This window comes from Equus przewalskii, chromosome 2 (genome assembly GCF_037783145.1).
Source record: "Equus przewalskii isolate Varuska chromosome 2, EquPr2, whole genome shotgun sequence".
NCBI lineage: Eukaryota > Metazoa > Chordata > Mammalia > Perissodactyla > Equidae > Equus > Equus przewalskii.
Window position 1 is genome coordinate 58,396,336 of NC_091832.1, and position 24,283 is coordinate 58,420,618.

The 24,283-nt window shown below is 41.7% G+C and overlaps 1 protein-coding gene and 1 long non-coding RNA gene across 10 annotated transcripts in view; one reads left to right on the forward strand and one right to left on the reverse strand.

Annotated features, from left to right (window-relative positions):
- The window catches only part of LOC103549917 (uncharacterized), a 28,011-nt gene extending 11,272 nt beyond the window's left edge, over positions 1-16,739 (reverse strand). Inside the window, exons 1-5 of one of the 2 annotated variants that reach the window (XR_011536629.1) lie at positions 16,642-16,739; positions 16,387-16,548; positions 9,288-9,451; positions 2,943-3,162; positions 1,659-1,764 (exon numbers count right to left, since the gene is read on the reverse strand). This is a non-coding gene — a long non-coding RNA (uncharacterized lncRNA). The remainder of the gene's footprint in view (positions 1-1,658; positions 1,765-2,942; positions 3,163-9,287; positions 9,452-16,386; positions 16,549-16,641) is intronic. The other variant, XR_011536630.1, reaches the window with a different exon arrangement.
- Positions 15,355-24,283, forward strand: part of MSRA (methionine sulfoxide reductase A) — a 391,817-nt gene continuing 382,888 nt past the window's right edge. For 6 of the 8 annotated variants that reach the window (XR_011536611.1, XR_544638.2, XM_070607475.1 and 3 more), the window contains exon 1: positions 15,601-16,131. Coding sequence is in view for 6 of the 8 variants with exons in the window: in XM_070607475.1 (XP_070463576.1) it covers positions 15,996-16,131 (136 nt within the window). In the remaining 2 variants the exon portion in view is untranslated. Of the gene's footprint in view, positions 16,132-24,283 lie in introns of all 8 variants that reach the window. The other 2 variants (XM_070607443.1, XM_070607486.1) reach the window with 2 other exon arrangements.

Consider the following 24,283-nt stretch of genomic DNA (forward strand, 5'->3'; position numbering starts at 1 on the left):
ATTTCGTTAAAATAACATGTTGAAGAAGAAAAGATGTATTGTATCCTGGAGCAAAAGTGTCCCCAAGAAAGATATGATTAACTGACTGAATTCTCTTTATATGAGTAGTTAACTGAATTATTGTTGCTAACTAATAGTTAAATGAGTAAGTTATCTGATAATTAATTTAAAAAAACCTACGTAAATCAGCTTTAAATTAGGTCCCCGCCACCATGCACTGTTTCATTCACTGGACACGCACTTACAGGAGGTGTTGTTTCCTGGACTAAAACCCAGACAGTCTAGTTTGTCAAACCTGGACAGCTCGGCAAGGCCACCTTTCGACTCGGGGTGAACTGGGTGAACCACCTACCACCTGACATGTCTGCCAAGTGCCCTTTCAGCTTAAAGAGTTGGTGATTCAATGAATTCAGAGAAGTTGTGACTTTACCCTTCTCTCCCTTCAGCCTCACAGAGGAGAAAAACTGGGACATTAAAGAACTGTCAAAGGCCACAGAACTGGTTAATCCTAAACTGGAATTACAGGATTGTTAGAATCCTTTTTTGTGCTCATTCACTCTGCCATTTATTCATTTAATCAACAAATGTTTATTTAGTCCCTCCAATGGCAGTCCAGGGCTCCGGGCTTGTCATGTCTTATAAAAGATAATAATAACAACAATAAAAGCTGTTAGGCATTTGGCACTATATTGAGTGTTTTCACTTAGAATACCTTGTTTAATGTTCATATAACCTTAGCTAGCACTTAGAGAAGAAAAAGATAATGTTGATAAATTATAGTATTCTTAAAAAACATTCTGGGATGGGGGAGAGACAAATAGGCAGAGCACAGAGGATTTTTACGGCAGTGAAAATACTCTGTATGATAATATTATAATAGATATATGTCATTATATATTTGTCCAAATCCTTAAAATGCACAACACCAAGAGTGAACCCCAAGGTAAACTACATACTTTGGGTGATTATGATGTGTTAATATTGATTCATCATTGGCAAAAAATATACCATTCTGGTGAGTGATGTTGATAATGGGGGAGGCTATGCATGTGTAGGAACAAGAGGTATACGGGAAATATCTGTATATTTCTCTTAATTTTTTTATAAACCTAAAACAGCTCTAAAAAAATAAAGTCTTTGAAAAAACATTCTAAAGAAATATCTGCACTGCTATGTTCATTGCAGCCATCCTAAATGGATAAAGAAAATGTGATATATACATACAATGGAGTATTATTCAACCTTCAAAAGGAGGGAAGTTCTGGCATTTGCTACAACGTGGATGAACTTGGAGGATGTTATGCTAAGTGAAATAAATCAGTCACGGAAAGACAAGTACTGTGCAATTCCACTTATTTGAGCTATCTACAATAGTCACACTCTTGGAGCAGAGAATAGAATGATGTTTTCCGGGGAAAGGAGGGAAACGAGGAGCTGTTGCTCAATGAGTACAAACTTTCAGTTATGCAAGATGAATAAGCCCTAAGGATGTGCTGTACAACACAGTGGCTACAGTTAACAATACTGTACTGTGCATTTAGAAATTTATTAAGAGGGTAGATCTCACGTTAAGTGTTCTTACCACCCAAAAACAAAACAAAATAAAACAAAGCAAAGGGACAGAAGAAATTCTTGGAGGTGATGGATATGTCTATTACCTTGATTGTGGTGATGCTTTCACAGGTGTCTGCATACGTCCAACCTCATCAAATTGATCCTTTAAGTACGTGCAGCTTTTTGTATATCAATTATTCCTCAGTAAAGCTGTTAAGACAAACAAACAAACAAACAAAAACCATTCTACCTGCATCTTTTGGGGGCTTCTGTGATGTGTGTGCGTGCATCTGTGTGCATATGAAGGAGTTTAATTTATGTACTAACCGGAGAACACTTAGATAACAAAACAAGACATAAGTCCTCTTTGCATCAAGACCCACTAGACATTGAGGAGAAGTGGGCACGAGGGACTTCTGCAGTTGGCACAGGAGATGCTATGAATGATTCATGCATTCATTCAACCAATACTGGCTGAGTGCTTACTAAGTCCTCAACACTGAGTAGGCACTTGGGACACAATAAAAAGCGAAAAATGGACACATCTTGACTTCCTTGAGCTTACTATCTAGTAAGAGATTTCAAATGGTCACAGAAATAAATGTATATAATATTCATAGCTAATATTTACTGAGGACTTCCTATATGTCAGACACGATTTCAGGAACCTGTCCTGTATTCACTTTTTAAATCATTGCCAAGAAAAAATAAAAACAAAACTGAAAAACCCATGAGCCAGGGGCTACTATTATTACCCCCAATTCTATTTCTTATAGGGACCCTAAGGAAAGGTTGGTGGTCATACGAGATCATTCCTTGGGAGAACTAATTGAGCCTGGGGGTCGAGGAAGATTGAGGAAGGATTGCCAAAGGCTGCCCTGCCTTACAGGGTGGGCAGGGTACTCACTAAGCAGTAGGGAAGTGCTGGAAGGGTACTGGTTTGGGGTACTGGTGAATTGTTAGTAGTAGACAAGAGAGTGGAAAATGAACATTTATGAAGTAGTTGCTACTTTCTATAGCTGGAGGTCTGTGCAATACGGAACCCTATTCCTGAATCATTCTCTGGCCCGACTCGAGGATACTGATCCTGAGTTCCTTAAAGGCCAGGGGGGAACAGATAGGAAGTGCATCAGACTACCTATAGGGGGATCTAATTAAAATGAGGTGACCCCTGAACCTAGGGAGTGGCAGCAGCATGGGGTTGGCAGTGTCAGATGCTCTGATGGTGGCAGCAGGAGAGTGGCATCTGTGGTGGCAGTGGGAGGACACTAGTGACAGCTGAGGCAAGCTCACAAGTCACCTGGGACCCTGCCAGGGAAAAAGCTCTGAGCTATCTCTTATTGGATGCTTCCAAAGGCCAGCGTGGCTTGGGGAAGTGAGTCACACACCTGAAAGTTTCCCTGCATATTCTCTTACAGCATCCTTGACGCTCTCTGGTTTCCAAGCATTGAGCGTGTTGCTGCCTGTGTTGTCTGCTGAGCACCGCCACCACTCAAAATTTTAAGATTCCCCTGAGGGGGTTTCCATTTTTCCACTTTCAACCATTGAGCTCTTTCTTCATGTGCTTCACCCTCTACAGCTTTTGGTCTCGTTCAAGATGTGCTTGGTCTAGGAAGATGAACTACTGAAAATCAGAGCTTAATTTAATTGGACATACAGCAAATAACACGTGGATTTTAAAAAATACATGTTTTCAAAGTTCCAGTTGTAATTCCTGAAAATAATGGATTAAGACAAAGAGAAATTTTGAATTATCCAGATTTTGGAACCCAGGTTTTGAAGGTCCAACAGATTCTATCAGATGCCATTATATATACATTATATATATACTGTACTTTCCAGCTCTTTGTGTGATTTCTGGTTGTGTTCCAAATCTCTTTAGATTCAGCAAGGATAGCTGTGGATAAATTAACACTGAGCCAAGTTTTGGTTTTAGATTCAGTGTGTGGCCTGGAATGGGTGAGGACAGTTGAGAGTATTGTTAGGCCCCAGGGGCACTAGAGGCATGTTTATGAAAGGCTAGGATAGTGGGTGTGGGTATCCATTAGAACAGTGGTTCTCGAAGTTTCGTGCCTGGACCAGCAGCATTAGCATCACCTGGGAATTTTGTTAGAAATCCTAAGTCTCAGGCCTCCCCCAAATTCCTATATCAGGCGCTCTGAGATGGGGCCCAGCAATCTGTGTTTTAACAAGCCTCCAGGTGATTCTGATGTATGCTGAAGTTCGAGACCCACTGAGCTACTCAAAGCCATAGGGGCTTAAATAAATGGAAGTTCATTTCTCACTAATGTATTGGTCTATGAATAAGGAGTGTAGGGGTGAAATGGCAGCTCGATGATGTTGGGGACCTAGGGTCACTCTATCTGGTCACTCTGCTACTCTCAAAGTGTGGCTCCCCTCTCATGGTCTGCAGTGGTTACTCCACTCTGGCTTTTCAACTCAAGTGTCAGCCAGCGAGAAAGAAGGGCCAGGAGAGCATGCCTCTTTCTTCTAGGGTCATGACCCAGGAAGTGTACACATTACTTCTACACCAATCGTACTGACTGTCACCTACTCACATGGCCCCAATTAGTCATCTTGACCTGATAACATGGGACCAATTACAACCTAGGGTGGGAGTGGAGTTTCTATCATTGAATGAAAGGCAGAATGGATATCAGTAGATAACTGGTAATCTTTAGGAAGAACCCTGAAGGAAAGTTTTACCTTTTCCCCCAAATCACTCCATTCTGTTTCCCACTTAGATCTAAACTTCTAAGTAATTGATTAAGAGCAGAAGAATTTATCAAAGTAAGATCTAGCCAACTCAATTTTTGGTAAAGAAATGATCTTGAACTTGGGGGTGAGGAAAACTCAGGTTTGAATCCAGGTTCTTCTTAGTAGCTCTGTTTGCTTGGGCACCTCTCTGAGCATGTGTTTCCTCACGTATGCAACTGTGAAAACAGGTCAGAGTCAAGGTCAGAAATAATGCATATAAAGCTCATAACATGTGACTGGAGGTTAATGGGTGCTCAACAATTAGTAACTATTGCTATTATTGTTCTTTCTATTTTTCTATTAAAACTCAGTAAAATAACCCATGCAATTAATTAAAATGCTTAAGACAGCTTTTTACATTCTACAGATAGACCATAAATAAGGCCACATAGTTTTAAGCATGAGAATGTAGTGCCATATTAAGCTTTCTATTTATTTATTTATAAGGGTGTCTCTACCTGGTTAAGTGGATTTTTATGAACAGGCCAATAAAAGCCTTATCTAAGGTGGAGTCTGCCAGGGCATCCCGCAGTTATGGACGGTTTTATAAAGAATAGACATAAGGGCTGGAATGCCTCTTGGAGGGGACAAAGCCTCACCTTTTACACAATTTGTCCTTGAGTTCATCTTCCACACCTGTGACGGCTCTCTCTTTCAGTCCTGGTGCATGGCCCTCCATATCTATGATCTGCAACCCCAGAGGTTAAGGATATGGTCTTCCTTCTCGAAACCCCCACAGCCTTTTGTCCAGGGCTGTGCTACAGAGCACCCTGTGGCCTGCCTTGTGTGGTGCTGCAGCTGGCTGGGTGTAGGATGACTCTCCACCATGCTGTGTGCCCTTGGAGTCCTGGAAAGGCCTCACTGTTTGGTGTGTGCCATCTGGTTGGTGCCTTGCGTGTGGCGTGAGTTCTACAGTATTTACTAAGCAAATGAGGGTTTCAGCAGAATCTGCATGTAGGGGCAATACAAAAAGCACCTTTAAAGCAATGAATCAAAAAATCATTTAACATTTGTAATGGACAAGCAGGTATGTTCTCAATAATTTAGATAAATGTCATACCTCTACCTTATATAACAATTGGTTTCTCAATGCTTACTAATTGAAAATGTTTTTATGTATTATCTGACTTTACAGGGAGTAGGTTTTCCTTCCTTAGAGTTTTTTTTAGTAACCCTGGCACATAGATGGTTTTATGACAGAAAATTAATTGACAAAATAAATTGGCACTGAAGTTCCTAAGTTTACAGGAAGGTTTCAGTATGTTATTTGGCTCATTTTATCAGAGATGTATACAATTTAATATAATGATGGAGCTTAGAAATGGAGTGGTGACACAATTTTATAAATTCTTCTGGAGAGACACTTCTTGTCCTCCTCTTTGCTGAGCACTGGTCCCCAGGTCCTCAGATTCTTCGCCAGTCCATGTGGATGTTTCTAAGATCCCACCCCTAGTTCATCCAAGGGTGGGAGGAAGGGATAGGACACGGCCTTCTCTCTCATCCCTTCGGTCATGTCTTCCACCCTTTCTATTTGACCTGGGGAGAGATGGCTTGCTACGATTTGTGGTTAGGCAAGTTGAGTGGGAAGAAGACGGATGGAGCCTCTGGGAAAAAGAGCAAAAGCTACTTGTTAAGGGCTGATTTCTATGAACTGGGGGGGTAATGGCTGGAGGAGGCTGGAAGGGAACTTCCATGGATGGAAGGCCTATTCTACGCCAAGGGCTATCACATACTTGCATTTCAAGGGCCAGAAGAATTGGGCCAAATATTTTGAGAGCCAGCACAGGCTGTCCATCTTAGATTTTGCCAAATAAGGGTCTTAGAGCAACAACCGCTATCTCTCATCACCACAATATGGGAAGGAAGGACATTTTGACACCAGAAAAAGTCAGCAGTACCTTATTTTAAAATAAAGAATAGTTTTTCAAATTGAATATATTTAGCATTATAAAAAACTTATTGCATTATCTTTTTTTTCCTCTAATTTTGCCATTTTGTTGTAGACTGGTACCATACAATGTTTCGTTTGTTTACATGCTATCTTAGTAAGTGGGTAGCCTCCTGACTCCTGGCCTGGGTAAACACTCCTTCTGTATCCTTTGATAGATCACATGTAATGAGGCTAAAATTTAAACAACATGACTCAGATGTATGAAAAATGTTAATTGCCCTATTTTCTGTAACTGATCTCATCTTGCTCTCATCATTCCTAATGATGGAGGAAAACACTTGATCTTGACAAATAAAAGTGGCTTTTGGGTAGCTTTCAGTTTTAAATAGCCTATTTGGGTCACTGCTCAGTCTTTTGGATTTTCCCCATGGCTTCCCCCACTCCTTTCTCCTTTTCAAGATGGCATCTGGGTACAAGGAGAGCTTACACGTCCTCTGGTCTTGTGGCCTCCCACTGAGGTGTCTCTCAGCCTTGGTCTCTATCCTCAGTGTAACTGCATTGGTGAGGCTTGGACTCCTGGCCACCGAGCTCCTGCACTGCGGAGACATAGCTGCGCCTGCTCCATGCTTGAGCATCATGCTGGCTCCACTACTGATGACCGAGGATTTTGTTGTTGCATCCAGTCACGAGGTCTCAGTACTTGGGTCTCCGTGCCCCAACTCCAGGCTTTATTGGGGTCATTGGTTCTGTCAGTCCTTCCATACCCCCAAACCCCTTGGGAGACCTGGGAGTGCTCGCCTGTTCTCTCCACACTCAACATGATTGTGCAGGATCCTGTGAGCCTGCCCTCAGGTCCACTAGCCATGGCCCTGCCCTCAGCCATTGTTCCTCCTCTGTGCCCACATCACATTGCCTGCCCCGACAAATTTAAGTCTTCTGAAAGGTTTATAGTCTCTCTGACCATGGCTTTCAAACTTTCTTTTACCATAAGCTACACTAAGAAATATATTTATGTCTAGATAACAGTACACACATACACACAGACAGTACACACATATGTATGTAAAAGAAACAAAGACACTCCCAAATTATATTTATCCTTACTCCTTGTGGATGCACTCTTATATTGTCTAATCTAGTCTACTCTAAGTCACTTCAAAAAACATGTTGATCTATTGGACTAAAAGGCTTCTACAAAGCAAAGGAAACCATGAACAAAGCAAAAAGACAACTCACCAACTGGGAGAAAATATTTGCAAATCATTTATCAGACAAGGGGTTGACCTCCAAAATATATAAAGAACTCATATAATTCAACAACAAAAAAACAAATAACCCAATCAAAAAATGAGCAGAGGATATGAGCAGACATTTTCCAAAGAAGATATACAGGTGGCCAACAGACATGTGAAATGATGTTCAACATCACTAATTATTAGGGACATGCAAATCAAAACTACAATGAGATAGCACTTTACATCTGTCAGAATGGCTATAATTACCAAGAGAAAAAACAACAAATGTTGGAGAGGATGTGGAGAAAAAGGAACCCTCATACACTGCTGATGGGAATGCAAACTGTTGCAGCCTCTATGGAAAACAGTATGGAGATTTCTCAAAAAATTAAAAATAGAAATGCCATATGATCTAGCTATCCCACTACTGGGTATTTATCCAAAGAACTTGAAATCAATGACCCAAGAGATTTATGCACCCCTCTGTTCATTGCAGCATTATTCACAATAGCCAAGACGTGGAAGCAATTCAAGTGCCCTTCTATGGATGAATAGATAAAGAAGATGTATATATATACAATGGAATAGTACTCAGCCATAAAAAAAGACAAAATTGTCCCATTTGCAACAACAGGGATGGACCTTGAGGGTATTATATTAAGCAAAATAAGCCAGACAGAGAAAGACAAATACTGCATGATTTCACTCAAATATGGAAGATAACAAATACATGGATAAAGAGAACAGATTAGTGGTTACCAGAGGGAAAGGGGGTTGGGGGGTGGGCGAAAGGGATAAAGGGTCACATACGTACAGCGATGGATAAAAATTAGGCTACTGGAGGTGAGCATGATGAAGTATATTCCGAAATTGATAAACAGTAATGTTCACCCCAAATCACGCAATGTTATAAATCATTATGATCTCAATAAAATTGCTTGGGGGGGAAAAAAAAAGATGTTGATTCAATGCACATGATTGATTTCTTTTTGTACCATTGGGTCACTGTCCTAGGAAATGCCCCAGGAAGTGAAGTGCTAGCTCCCAAATCTTCAGATTCTTCCCTAGTCCATACGGATGTTTCTAAGATTCCACCCCCAAGTTCATCCTAGGGTAGGGCAATGAGATAAGGATGTTTGGTCTTTCTCATCTCTTAAGTCATGTTCTTTACCTTTCTAGTCTAGGGTTTATTTTAAGGCCAGTCCTCTAATATTTTGGTTCTTATTATGTAAATTTAGTTGTGGGAGTTCCAAGAAAACTTCTTTAACTCTGAAAAGCCTGGATTTCAAGAATATTGTCACCTTATCTTACCATGAATTTAAAAAATGGTTTTAAAAAAATTATTATTTTTTATCTCATGGTTTCTGTGGGTGAGGAATTTGGAGGTAGCTTACTGGGTGGTTCTGGCACAGGGTCCTTATGGGATTGCAGACAAGATGTCATCTGAAAGCTTGACTGGGTCTCGAGAATCTGCTTCCAAGATTGCTTACTCACTTGGCTGTTGCAGGAGACCTCAATTCCTCACCACGTGTACCTCTTTATAGGGCCAGTTGAGGATCATCATGATGTGACAGCTGGGTTCCCCCAGAGGGAGTGATCCAAAAGCCAGCAAGAAGGGAGCTGCATTGCCTTTCATGATTTAGTCTCAGAGGTCACCCATCATCACTTCTGTCTTATTCTATCCATTAGAAGCAAACACTAAGTCCAACCAAAATGTAAGGGGAGGAGAATTAGGATCCACGTTTTAAAGGGAGTGTCAAAGAATTTGTGGACATATTTTAAACCTCCACAGTAACTTGCATATCTTTTCAGATAACTAACAACACAAGGCAGCATATGCTATGTCCTACCTGAGTGATGTAAATGGTGAGTTCTACGGCAGAACTCCAATGGAATGAATAACCACTGTTTCCTTGTGCAATCAGGGAAAGCTGCACAGAGAAGATGAGTCTTGCACTGAGTGGTGAAGAATAAGGTCAGAAGACGAGAGAGAATCACACAGGCATTCTAGTTTCTGTAAACAGAGAGAGTGAAGTTGTGGAGGGAGGTTTCCACCTTAGATGTCCAGAGTCCTCAGACTACTCCATGTTGCTCATTCTAGTTTCCCACCCAACACAGTCGACTCTTAATAGCAATCCACATTCCTGATCTCTAACACTCTTTAACAAAGTTTGACTGTCCTGTGTCTCATGACCTCCAGGTCTGTGTTCTGAAGAGTGGAAGTCAGTTATGTAAGTGGATCTGGGCTTAAAAGCATTAACGTATTCACTCCACCCACATAGCAGAAACATACTTTTAAAAAGTATGTATAACCTGATAATCTTTGAGATAGGGATACACTTGGGAAATCATCACCACAATCTAGATAATGAACATATCCAGGGTCCTCAAAAGTTTCGTTGTAAACCTTGCTATCCCTCCCATCCCTGACCTGCATTCTCAGGCAACTGCTGATCTGCTTTCTGTTACTACAGATTAGTTTGCATTTTCTAGAATTTTAAATAAATGGAATCACATAATATATACTCTTCTTAGTTTGGCTCCTTTCACTTAGCATAGTGGAATCATCCGTGTTGTTGAGTGTATCAACAGTTCATTTCTTTTTACTGATGAGCATATTCCATTGTAAGAATATACCACAATTTGTTTGCCCATTCACCTGTTGATAGTCATTTGGGTTGTTTCCAGTTTTGGGCCATTACCAATAATACTCCTAGGAATATGTGAGTATAAGACTTTGCAAAGACACATATGTTCATATGAAACGGTTGGGCCTTATGGCAGATGAGTGCTTAACTACTTCAGAAACTGCCAAATTATTTTCCAAAGTAGTTGTACCATTTTGAATTACCATCAGCAGTGTATAAGGGTTCCAGTTCCTCCACATCCTCACCAAGACTTGGTATGGTCAGTCTTTTGAATTATAGCCATTCTGGTGGGTGTGTAGGGGCATCTTATTGCGGTCTTCATTTGCATACCCCATTGGCATATCCCATTAGTCATTTTAATTACTAATGATGTTGAGCGGTTTTTTTCTTATGTGCATATTTGCCATCCATGTATCTTCCTTGGTGTCTGTTTTTGCCCATTTTGCCCATTTTTTAAATGTGCTGTTTCTTATTACTGAATTTTGGGAGTAATATATTCTGGATATAAGCCCTTTATCAGAAATATGATTTACAAATATTTTCTGTCAGTCTGGGGCTATCTTTGTATTCTCTTAAGAGTGTCTTTTGAAGAACAAAAGTTCTTAATTTTGATAAAATCTGACTGATTAGTTTTCTTCTTTAATGGATCATGCATTTAGTGTTATACCTAAACATTTTTGCTTACCCTAAGGCCACAAAGATTTTCTCCCGTATTTTACTTTAGAAGTCACTGTTTTAGAAGTCACAGCCTTTGCACCTTGGTTGAAAATCAATCGACCATGTATGTGTGGGTTTATTTTGGGACTTTATTTTGCTCCATTATTCTATTTGTCTCTACTGTGGCCAATATCACACTTTCTTGGTTATTGTAGATTTGTAATAAGTCTTGAACTCAGGTAGTGTAAGCCTTCCTACTTTGTTGTTTTTCAAATTTATTTTTGTCAGACTGTCAGGTGTCGGGTGGTTAATGTGGATGGCAAGCAAAACTGAAAGTAACAATCAAGTCTTTATTCATTTACTGTGATAGTATGAGCAAGAGGCCAAAATGCAAAGCTCTAGCTCATTCTGTTCCATTTTTCCCCATGGAATAACATTAGGTGTAATGGTCAATCAGATGACAAGCAGCACAAGTGGGGGAAATTGTCTCACTGGTGAAGAGCACTGAACAAAAGCTCCTGCTGTCTTATGGACAGGGCCCTGGAGAGAGGGAGAAAAATTGTCTTAGTCCACTTTCCAAGAAGGCCCATCTCCAAAGGGGGATGCCCTGTCTAGAAATGCAGATATGATTATAAGCATGGCTGGCCTGAAGTGGGACTTGACCCATGACTGAAACTCCCTCCAGGAGACCGCAATTCACTGCCTTGCACCAAAGCACACCCCCGAGCATCAAACTTAGTGTGAGGAGAGTAGCGGTCACTAATGAGGCCTGCCAGGCAAAGCCTTTGTAATTGCTCATGGTTGGGCCTGAAAGACAACATGTAGGATTTTGGCCTGGAGCTGGACTCCTCAGTTTCTGGCTAGTTTAGGGCCTTTGCATTTGTACTTAGTTTTAGAGTCAGCATGCCAATTTCTAGAAAAAAGCTTGCTGGGATTTTCATTGGGATTTTGTTGAATCTATATATTAATTTGGGGAGAAACTGCATTCTAACAATATTGACATGTTGAGTCTTCTGATCCATGAACATGGTATATCTCTGTATTTATTTAGATCTTTAAAGATTTCTCTTAGCAATATTTTGTGGGTTTTGATGTACAGATTTAATGCATCTTTAGTCAGATTTACCCCTAAATATTTAATATTTTTTGGATTTGGATCCTGCAATGTTGCTAAACCAACACATTAGTTCTACTAGATTTCTGTACACTCCATAACATTAACCTAAACTATGTGGCATTGGTTTAACTGGTAGGCAGCAGACAACAAGGACACAGGTTGGAAAGCTGGTGACTCGTTTTATGCTACCACAAAACATTTGATAACATTGTCAACTCAATTGGTAAGGCAGACCATGTGCTCTATGAATCTGCAGCTGCAGGGAAAATGGTAGGAAAGATGATTCTCTGACCAACCAGAGAGTATTGGCTGTTTCCCACCTTCTTTAGTAAAGTCCTTTGAGAAAGTTGAACTCAGGTAAAAGCTAGCCATTTGGTTAACAGAGATAGAAGGCAATAAAGTTCTGCTAAGATTGGAGTTCTCTGCCTGCAGCCTGCAATACAAGTAGACTGGGAATGGTTATTTAGGGCTTTCTAGTTTTGATAAAGCCAAAAGCTACTATACTTCCAATAGCAGAAGATAAAACTGTGACCCAAGGTCCTTCTCAAGAGTCATTAGCAAGTGTTGTCTGACAGATGATGAAAGCCAGGCAAGCAGTAAAGATCATTTTAAGGGGATTGTCTTCTCAAGGGGATTGTCTTCTCAACCAAATCTACTGTTTTTGCTGGTTGCAAGGGCACTGCCATTAAGTTAATAGAAACAGGATAGATGGGACAAACATAGAGCCTGGTAAATAAAAACGAAGAGTAGTTAGGCATTAGTAATATGACGAGTTGACACATTTAGCTGTAGTTATTTGTATAAGGAATTGTAAAAGGAACAAATAGACCAGAAATCTATTCAGTATTTCTCAAAACTGAATTGACAAGGGAGCTACAAGCTTAGCTTGCAAATGTCTGTGTCCATTTGACTCTGAAGTAACCCACAATCCTTCAAAACTGCACCAGTAGGCTATTAGGCATAAAAAGATGTGCAGCCTCCCAGGAGGGCTTTTTCTTCACTATGTTCTTCAGATGGAATCATGGGAGATCATGGATAAAAACCTCCCAGCGAGTAAAGCCAGTACCTTCTGAGGCAACAAACAAGGCAGTTCCTTCTAGAAAGCAGAACTGGGGTCTAACCGCAAATTTACTCCACCATCTGGGCAGTCTTTGAAGTTTCCCCTTTGCAACGTTTGGTAAGGCTGTGGACCAGCGACTACTCTTTTTTTCCTCATTATTTTTCCAAATTGGTTTTCATATTCCTACTTCACCATTGCACACCAGGTGTGTGGGGGAGGGAGTGGGAGAGGGGAACAGATCCTCACCTTTCTAGATCACTGGATCATGAAGAGTTAAATTCAGACTTGTAAAGGACTGCACATCATCTGCAGATCGTGGACTTTGAGCTGGATGAGTAATAGCTTGGAACTTTGGCTTTTTTCCCTTTGAAACAGGGTATGTTCTATGTGTCAGAACACAGGTATATATGGATAGCTGGATGGCCAGAGGAGCGGACTGTGAGGCTTGTCCACCGAAGTACATTCTCACCTTCTTCATTTATTATTAGAACTGCCCCGTATTAGCTGATCCGCTAGAGAACTTCATCTCTCCCCTTCTCAACAGTTAGATGTGGCCATGTCTTAATCAGGTTACGGAATGAGTAGAAACGATGCATGCTACCTCTAAAACACATTTCTAGGAGTATGGAGGCATGCACCCTTCTACTCTCTGCCTTCTTGCTGGGCTAAGATACAGATGTGATGGCAGGTTCTGGGGTGGAGGTCATGAACAAGGACCGCGGTGCTGCCCTACCAGTGCTGGACCACCTACTTTTGGACCAGTACACGAAAGAATAAAGCAAAGCAAAACTACCCTGTTTCAGATACAGTATCTGTGTCTCTGTTAAATCAATCTAATTTGTAGGCCAACTAAAACCCAGGCCTAGTTTTGGAATAGAGTATTAAGTATTGTCTCCAAGGGGCAAGGGAGAATCATTCTTGAACGAGTGGAAAAGAAACTTTTGCTAATATAAGTCAGAGTTTTGGCTCAATTAAACCAAATGCATAACCACTGAACACTTAACTTGAGCCAATCCAGTACGAGATATTACAGAAGAAAAGACATGGTCCTGCTCAGTACTGAACTATCTATCTATGGATTGTTACATAAGAGAGAAATAAACTTCTGTTTTGTTTAAACTGCTGTATTTGGGTCTTTGTTGTATCAAAGAGGATGCTTAGAATGCATCCTAAAGAACATGCGTTGTTAGAACTTGTTGGAAAACCAGAGAATGATCACAAAAATAACAAATCAAAGCAATGTGTGCCCAAAGGGGAATATGGACAAAAAAAAGACTCTCAGTGTGAAGCTCAGAAGGGATCAGGAGAGTGAAGAAAAGTAAGTCGTAGTGGTGAAAATGGCGTCATTGAAGGCAGGAATATTTAATTTTCTTCCCCCAAAACAAACAAATAAACTCAACGTAAATTTTCTTACAGCTATTCTTGTAAATGCGATAAGAAATCCATTTTATGAGAAAAAGCTTTGAAATAAATTAAGGTATTTTTTCTTTAAAAATGTTTACTTTTTAATAATAATAAAAGTAACATAGCCATTGGAACACCTAAGACTGTAACAATGGCGAACATTTTGAAACAAGTTTAAAGAAAGTGAAAATCAGCAGACCATTACCCTGAGCAACCAAACTGCAAACCTTGTTTTAATTTTTTCCAGTCTTTCTCCAGTGGGAGTCCAAGCAGAGGTCCGCGTGTTTTTATATACACTGCATATTACATATACAGTGCTTCTTCACTTCACATTATACAAGTACTTCTCTTTGACATGAAAATCCTTCAGTTCTTAGTTGCCGAGTATTTCTACCATATTTAACTTCATACAACCACAAAACATAGGAAAAGGAAATCAATATGTATCAAAACGCAGTGATTAAAAAAAAACACAGACTATTTCCTTTGACAGAAGAATGGTCTTATTTTTTTCAAATGCTTAGTAATGCGGTGTCTTCACAAGGCGAAAAGTGACACCTTGGAGCATTTTCAGGAAAGGTCTGTAGAACCTACTTCGTATAATCTCACAGCAAAAACAAATCAAAGTAAAGATTGAGGCAAACTGCCCGGAGGAAATCTAAATGACAAAATAAACACTTCAATCTAAGTACCGGCTTAATCCTCCGGCTCCGCTTATGTTACAGTCCAGACCGCATTAACACAGGGCGGTAACCAAAGCCCGGGGGCAGGCTGGGGCAAAGCCTTCTCACTTGTGTGGGTGCTAATCTGAAGTTCCTTCCCGCATCGGAGACTATCTGCCCATTTTGGCAGAACATTTGTGCAAAACCAAAATTTCACATATGGAACTCCCAAGTCACCCATCTGGCTCCACCCACCTTATTTTTGGGTTGAAAAATTTGTCACAGGAACAAATGTTATCTCCCATGATTCCAGAAACAAGAATGATCCAAGAGCACCATTAAAATCACCTAAACTCTGTTAATTTTGGTGTTAGCGCCCTGCTCTTTTATTCCGCCCCCATAATGTGGGCTTATCAATGTACCGTGTATGTGTATATATATGTACATATACATATACAATTATCTTTCCTATTCTGAGCTTTTTGAAAGTTGTGCTTAGTTTTCATTTCGGATACTCATTTTTTGATATCATTATAATGGGTCCAACGGAAACATCCATTCTGGTTGTCATAACGTAGGGGTCTTATATCTTACTGGGCATGCCCAACAACTGCTAAGGAGGTGGTGAAACGGGAACAACTTTAAAACCAAAGGCCAGGCTTTCTTTTTGGCCTCTGCCGCTTCACCTACTGCGCCGCGATCAGCCCACTTGTTCCCTGCAAGGGATCTCTGTCCCGGCCGAGACAGAAAAACCCGCCGGTGCTCCCGGGCCAGGTACCCGTTCTGGGCGGGAACACGCCCTGTGACAGCGCGCCCGGCCCTCGCCTTGGGTAACCTCGATTCCGGGGCGGCAGCGGCCAGAGTCCGCAGCGCACGCGGCCGGGGCGGACCCGAGCCCGCCCGCCCAGTGCACGCTGGTCCCGCCGCCGGGCGCCCGCCGCCTCCTCAGCGGCGGCTCCGCTCGCGACCGCGCCGTCCCGCCTGGTGGCCCCTCGGCCACTCGCCCGCACATGCTCGTGGCCACCAGGAGAGCTCGCAGGCTCTTCCACAGCCTCTTCCTGGCCCCGAGAATGGGCGACACCACCTCTAAGATCGTCAGCCCCCAGGAGGCCTTGCCGGGCCGGAAGGAGGCGATCCTCGTAGCGGGTAAGGACGCGGGCACGCACAGAGGGCACGGCAGTCGCCGCTGCGCACGCGCACGCGCGCGCGCGTCCTCGGCCCGCCCGTCCGGAAGGAAGCCGTGGGCCGGCCGCGGGCTGGTCGTTAGGCTGCGGTCTGCGCAGGCGCGGAGAGGCGTTAGCCGGGGCGGGTGTTGCCGGGTCGCTTCTCTTTGTTTCGCTTCTCACGCCCTAAAACAACGCAAAACAATTTCGCGGAATCTTTTCTGTTGGTGTAACTTACCCAGAGTGCAGGGTCCTCGGCGGCTCCAGAGTTGGGGGCAGGACAAGCTGCCCCGCTTCCTGCTCTTTCTCACAGGCGCGCGCGCGCAGTGCTGGGGTATCTGCCTCCTTTTTCCTGTTTTGCACCGGACGCTTGCAGCGACGGTGCAGTATTGTGTTGTCACTGGAAGCGATAGAAAGATACAGAACGATGAAAACTGCAGTTTTGAAGTTGTATCTCAGCCCAGTGTTTTGGTTGCAGGAATTAATCTCAGACCTCCACATCCTCCGGGACTGTTCGGTTTCTCCCAGTTGGCAGGAGCTGCCCCTGGCCCTGTGCTTGCGGGGCTGCCTGTGTGCTTCAGTGGTGTGGAAGTGTCAGTTTTAGAGCTGCGCTTCCCAAACTTAAAAATAACTTTCCAGTCTCATACCAGTACTTTTGGAAAATACAACAAAAATGAAATGCTAGAAAAATGATCATGTGCTTGGATGCCCGGTAATGTTAAACTACTCTAAAAGTTTTCAAAAGCCTAACTGTCAATTTCTGTTGCAGACTCCTAGTAGTTCGTAGACATCACAGATCCACCGACCCGAGGACCATATTTTGAGCAGGATTATTGGTGCCGCGCTTCTCAAAGTGTGGCCCCGACGGTTTGTGCTCTAAACAAGCCGTCTAGGTGCTTCTAATGCACCCCTGCAGTTTGTAAACCTCTACCTTAGAGCTGTTGGAGGATTAAGTCGTAATTAGTCTTTACGTATGACCCACTACCGAGAAATCCTGCATTTAAAATTCCCTAGGAATTCTTATATTTTTCTTTTCCTTAAAGAATTGTCGAGTGTATATAACGGGTTCAGAGTGAGGATCTGCATACCGTGTACTATACTCAGTGTGAGATTGGAAAAGGTAGAGATGCTTTGGATTTGAGGCAGTTTGCAAATTGCTGTTGTGAGACCTGCTTCTCATTCACTGTATGGCAGTTCTATTTGCTATGCCCCCATCGCTTCACTTCCAACACATCGCCAGCCCTCAAAGTTTATGTTATTTTTGACTCAAATTTGGAAAATGAGTTTTGAAAAGAAATCCAGATTTACTCTGTTGATCTCTAAACTATATAACCGGATTATCTGAACTTTATTTATCTTAAAAATACTCTTTTACAAGCCAGTGTTTATAAATGGATATTTAAAGGCCAGGCTCTCTCAATGCTGAACTTGCCCAGCTTGTACTAAACTTCCTTTTACACACTACCGTGTCTTTGGTGTGTCCTCCCAGACATCTAAAAACCAAACAAATCAAACACTCTTCATTGGATTTCCAAACTGGTTCGAGATGGAGACTGACCAGAATTTAGTTCTGCTTTGTCTTAACCAAAGTCTTCCCAGTCATTTCCCCAGTGTATAAATGACAGAAACGAGCCAACGATTTCTTGTTCATATCTACATCATGACTCTGCAAAACATCAGGACCTGGTTCTCTGCTGGGCTCTTCTGTCTTTTAATAGAGCTGTATGTGCATCTTGGGATCTGGACCAGTAAACTGCTTTTTCTGGTGTAGGGCCAAGCCTACAATGCCTATATCCTTGTTGTTCAGCTGTTGTGACTCGTCCTCCCCCCAAATATTTAAATCTTAGAGTATAGCCTTTCTAACCTCCTCTCCTGGTACTATTCCTGCCTTGATATGCTGCTGAAAGCTCTGACTGGCGTCAGAAATGGGCAGTGTTACCTCTTTGGTGGGTTTCAGTGGCTGTAAGCTTGAAGCTTATGGACTTAATATTGTTTTGAAAGTTAAATTCATCTCTGCTACAACCTCCAATCTGTTTAACAGCTTTTCACTTCTCCATATTACCTCTGTGTCTGCTCTTATTTGCACCCTGACTATCTCTAAAGTTCTGTGACAAAAGCATCACCTTTTTTAGAAGACAAGGCCTGTTTAGCGTCTTTGACGCAGCCTAGTACCAGGTGTGAACTATTGCCAGATACTTCGGTGTGAAGGGTTATCATCTTAGCTTTAATCCTGCCTTTTTTTGTATTCTTAAGGAAAGTTGCAGCCTTGTATAAACTGCAGCCTAGTAGTAGATTTCTTCTTTGTAAGAAGGTAAGATTCAATCCTTCAAACTTCTTTAATGTTCAATTCTTCCCAGACTACTTAAAGCGGATCAAAACATGACTAGGCCTCTTTTGGGTGATTGATTATTATTTAACATTGTTTGGTGGGTGTTAGGCAATGCAGTCAGAGAGGAAAAGGCCATTAGAGATGTGCAAATTGGAAAAGAGAAGGTAAAACTAACACCATTTGCAGATGATAAGATTATATACCTGGAAAATCCAAGAGAATTTAGTCAAGTGTCAGGGTATATTCTTATTAGACAAACCAATAGCTTTTCTCTCTATAAGCAACTTGTTAGAAAATATAATAGAAGAAAATGCAACATTTATAATAGCAACCAAAGAAGTTAAAATTTAGAAATAAACTTTGCAAGAAATATGCAAGACCTATGTGAAGAAAAGCCAGCCTTGGTGGTCTAGTGGTTAAGATTCAGCATTCTCACTTCTGCGGCCTGAGTTCGTTTCCTGGTCAGGAAACCCCTCTGTCCGGTTGTCATACTGTGTCATGGTACGTGGATGGTATGTGTTGCTGTGATGCTGAAACCTATGCCACTGGTATTTCAGATACCAGCAAGGTCACCCACGGTGGACAGGTGTCAGTGGAGCTTCCAGACTAAGACAGACTAGGAGGAAGGACCTGGCCACCCACTGCCAAAAAAATTGGCCATGGAAACCCTACGAATAGCAGCAGAGCATTGTCTGATATAGTGCCACAAGGTGAGAGGATGGTGCAAAAAGATCGGACAGGGTTCCGCTCTGCTGTCCATACGGTTGGAGTTGGAATTGACTCCACAACCAATGTGAAGAAAACTTTAAAACGCTACTGAAGGACGCAAAAGAAGACTTGAACAAATGGCAAGACATACCAGGTTCTCGGATAGGAAGGCTGAACAGGAAACAGATCAGTTCTCCTTAAGTTAATTTATGAAGGTAATGTGGTTTCAATAAAAATATGAATGATATATATGTTTTGTTCTAGAACTGGACACACTAATTTTAAAAATTCATGTGGAAAAATAAACAGGAATAGCTCTATTAATTATTAAAGGAGGAAGCCCTATCAGGTAGTAGAAGTAAAGCTTAATAATTTAAACAGTGTGGCGCTGGTCCATGTACTGGTACTGGTACTGACCATGATGGGTCAATGGAACAGAATAGAAAGATCAGAAATTCTTTAATACATATGGGAATGTAGCATATGATAAAGGTGCTATCTCAAATCAGTGGGGAAAAAAGTGGAATATTCAGTAAATGGTTATGGGACAACTGGGTAGCCACATGGAAAAAAAAGAAAAACCAACAGCAAGGTTGGATCTGTACTTCATATCTTACACCAGGATAAGTTCCAAAAGGTATATGATGATAATAGCTCATTCTTATTGAATGCTTACTATATGCCAGGCACTACAGTAATTACTTTACATTTGCATTTAATCTTCACAGTAACCCAACGAGGTAGTAACTATTATTATCCCCATTTTAGATGTGGAAACTGAGGCCCATACTGTTTTTCCATTTAGTTAAATGTGAAAAAAGAAACAGTTTAGTGTGAGAAACGGAGAATTCTTTTATAATCTTGGTGTGTCTTGGAATGCCTTTCTAACCATGACTTGAAAATCAGAAGACTTAAAAGATTGATAAATTCTATCACATCAAAATCAAAATCTGCGGGCAAAAATTACCATAAGCAAATTCAAAAGAAAAACTGGGGTAAATATTTGCACCTCATATCGTAGGTGAAGGACTAGTCTTCCTAATGTATAAGAAGCTCCTAGAAACTTATTAGGAGACAACAACATCCATTAGAAAAACAGGCGGGGGTTATGAACAGCTTATAGAAAAGGAAGTACAGTTGGCTCTTAAACATAGAAAAGGATGCTCCACTTCACTGACAAAGAGGAGGATGCAAGAACCATTTTTCATTTTTCAGATTGGCAAAAATCCAGAACTTTGACAATACACTCTGTTGGTAATTCCGTAAGGAAAGAGATGCTCTTGTACGTTGCTGGTGAGAGTCTGAATTGGCTCAGCTCTTATGGAAGGCAATTTGGCAATATCTATAAAAAAACTTAACTGCATCTACCTTTTGACCCTGGAATTCAATTTCGGGGAGTTTATCCTACAGACGCACTTGCATGTATGCCAAATGATGATTGAACCAGGTTATTCTCTGCAGCTTTGTTTGCAGTAGTTGAAGACTGGAAACGACCCAAACGCCCATCAATAGGGGCTAGTTAAATAAATTATGGTTTGTTCTCACAATGGAATATGCAGCTGTAAAAAAGAACATGGAAAACCTATATGAATGGGTATGGAGAGATTGCCAAGATATAGTATTAAGTGAAAAAAGCAATATCAGAACAGTGTTACATAGTATGCTAACCTTTGTGCGAACAGGGAGGAAAATAATAATATGTATGCACAAAGAAACTTTGAAAGGATTGCTAAGAAACTAATAGCTGGGGAGAGAGCTATGCAGTGAGCTGAAGATGGATGAGAAACACAGGTGGGAGGCTTGACTTCATGCTTTTTTATAACTTTTGATTCTTGTAATGTGACTGCGTTACTGAATTAAATAACCCCACTTTGAAGATGATCTCTCTCTGCTGTTTGTCGTCTAATTGACCACCTTTCTATCATCTTTTGTCATCCCTATTTCAAGTTCTATTTTTTTTTAAATTTTACTCTCTTTTTCTTGTCAAGTAGGTCTTTTTCCCCCCAATTTGCTTTTGTAATCAAAATCTACATTTTGGCGTGATTTAAAAATCTAAATTTAGAGGGTGAAATTGGAATAAGTTAATCCAAGTCATTTTACATTTCATAAATATTCATTTTTATTGAAGCGTCAATTGTGGTAGCATCATTTATACAAAGAAAAGATCTTTGGGGACAAATTCCTTCCACTATTATGTAGAAAGCATTATGTGTATTTCTTTTATTTTGAGTGATGTACATGGACTTTTAAAAGAAAATGATAGAAAACAATTTTCCTTTTAGAAAAATTTCCCGCAGTGTGTGATTAATTTCTAAATTGTAGGACACAGAACTATTATTTCTCTCCTTTGCATCCTGTCTAACGCTCTTTATTTCATCCTGTGTTTCAGAACGCTCAGTGTTCCCCTGAGGTCCTGGGATAAGAGTTTTCCGTACCTCTCAGGATTTCATCTTTATCTTCTCAGCCTTCCTCCCCACTATGCCCCTCTAGAACCCCATCTTCTGGCTAACAAATGTTTCAGTGTTTTGCCTCTAAAATCGCTCATGTGATTCTACCCAAGTGGGTTCCACACTCCAGTCTTTTCATTTAGTCATTCATTAAATGCTTGCTTAGGTAAAATATTGTGTTTTCCATCTATCTTTATCCCACCTCTTCCTCAACACATGCCCTGCTTGAATTCCACTTCTCGCATAAACCATCCCTTTCCTCTCCAGCCTAAGTGGCTCCTTTCTTTTCTACTGGACAAATAATTACGTACTGTTTTATGAATCCATCCTTCTATCGGATCTTGCATTGTTCCTTCGATGTCTTGTTGCTACCCAAGTTATTAAATCTATGTCTTGGCTCCGCACGTGAGGGTGAGCTGCCCAGAGAGATGGCCGTGTGGAGGAGGAGCCGTGTTTCACTCCTTGAAGGGAGGAGTCTGGCTGTGTTTGATCCTCATTTAATCCTCTAGTCTGTAGCGCTTCCCAAAGGGCCCCGCCTGTGTCAGGCACTCAGTAATGGTTTGTGGATACCTGGCAAAGATGGTTAATGCTTGAAAACAGACGAAAAAGGTGGTTTTTTTGTGTGACCGTTGTGTGCCAATGTGACACAGAGAAGCTAACACAGCTGATCTTTTGTCCATGGGCTATGCACTGTAAATTGTTTTTCCACTAGTGGTGATGGATTTGTGCTGATTTCCAGGTTTTCTTTCAGTCACTCTTGTGACCAGAGGTAAACTTTTCTCCTGGCCAGGATGAATGATGAGGAGCCCCTCATCTTTAAATCTCTGAGCAGGGACTTGCTAGGAATCTGCAGCAGTGGTGGGGAAGGAGGCGTCATGTTCAGCACTATCCATCTGGGGCCGTGGCCTGCCACCCTCAGGTTCACGGGTCACTGCAAGCCCCTGCCTTGTCTGGGGGAGGGAGGAGAGTGAGGAATGGGAGGCTGGTTGGGTGAGGAGACATCAGCCTGTGGCATGGGCCCCAAGAGAGCCGGCGGCCTCCAGGCCCTCAGCAAGGACCAGAGTGGAGACCTCTTTGCTGAGCTTGGTCTGGCCTCTTCACAGGCCCAAGTGGCTTGCCAGCTGTCACTCCTGCTGCTTGGGCAGATGGCCAGGGCCCTTCTTGTGCCACAGCAGCTGGCTGGCCCTGCCATCCTGTGCCAGCCAAAATCATCGAACTCGGGGTAACGTACGAAAGACTGAATTCTGCAAAAGATGGTTTCGAGGTGTCAGTGAGCGATCAGTGGAAGCTGTGGGTCTTGTATACCCTATTCTCTCATCTTTCTTCCATCATAAATTCCCAGTTTGTCTGAGAGTATCACAACATCTAGTGTTTGGTGAAAATGTAGCACTAGATTGCACGTTACTTGAGGGCAGGAATCCTCTTATTCTTTGTGCCTGGAACACAGCAGTCGGACAATTGATATTTGTTGAATGAGTGTAGCATGTTGCATTGTGAGCTCTGAGAGGCAGGCTCCCCTGAGCAGTATCATATGTAATAGACATACACATATTATGTATTATGGCACATAATAGGCAATAACTGTTTGAAGGAGTAATGAAGAGGAGAACAGTGCATTGAAGAAGACAGGAAGGGTTGGGGTTTGGGGCCTTGGGATTCCCATTGTTTGCTGGTTTCCATGTTACGGGTTTTTCCTATCAGAAAACTTTGTTAGCTGGACAGAATTTCTGCAGCCAGATGGAAATGTATGTGATAAAGAGTGGCCATATTTGTTGAATGGAGTGTCATGTCCACCCTGTTACATGAGGCAGTCTCTTTACCTGCCACTTCCTCTCCTTCCTGTAGTTCAGAGCATCAGCCTAGGCTTCGCTGCACAGAGCTGAGTTTCTGCCCTGCTGCCCAGAGCTTGAGCTACGTCAGATTTCTAGCGGGCTGTGGTTGTGTCATCATATAGTTCAATTTTTTTAGCTTGTATATGTCTCCTTACAAATTTTTAAGCTAAGAGCTATAAGAGGTTGAGAGTGTCTGGGGACAGCCTTATTTTTGAGTAAGTGAAATGGGCATTTATGGGCATCGCCCCCTTCATTGCCCTCATTTTATTGCTTTACTCTTTCTACCCTTCTTCTCATGGATGACTAGCTTCTTTCCAACCACTCTTGTCAGTGGATGGCTCCTGAAATCTATCTCATCTTGCACAAGTTCCCCTTTTCCGTTTCCAAATACTTACAGGATGTGTATGTCTTGCCGTAACCCTAAACTCAATTCTGAAACCAAACTTACCATTTTCCCTTCAAAACATTGGCTACGTATTTTAATATTCCCATTTCTGTCAGTGGCACTACTATGTTCTCAAGTCCCCAAAACTTAGCCTCATTCATCTTTGATCTTTGCCTCTGTATTTAATATGTCCCTCCTCCAGTAAGTCTTGATTGTTGCTTGCCTTCTGTGTTAGTCAGGGTTCCCCAGAGAAACAAAACTAACAGGATATATATAGATATATAGAAAGAGACTTATTATGAAGGATTGGCTCATGTAGTAATGGAGGCTAAGCCCAAGATCTGTCTTCTGCAAGCTGGAGGCCCAGGATAGCTGGTGGTGTAATTCCAGTCCAACCCTCAAGGCCTGAGACCCAGGGGAGCCAGTGGTATAAA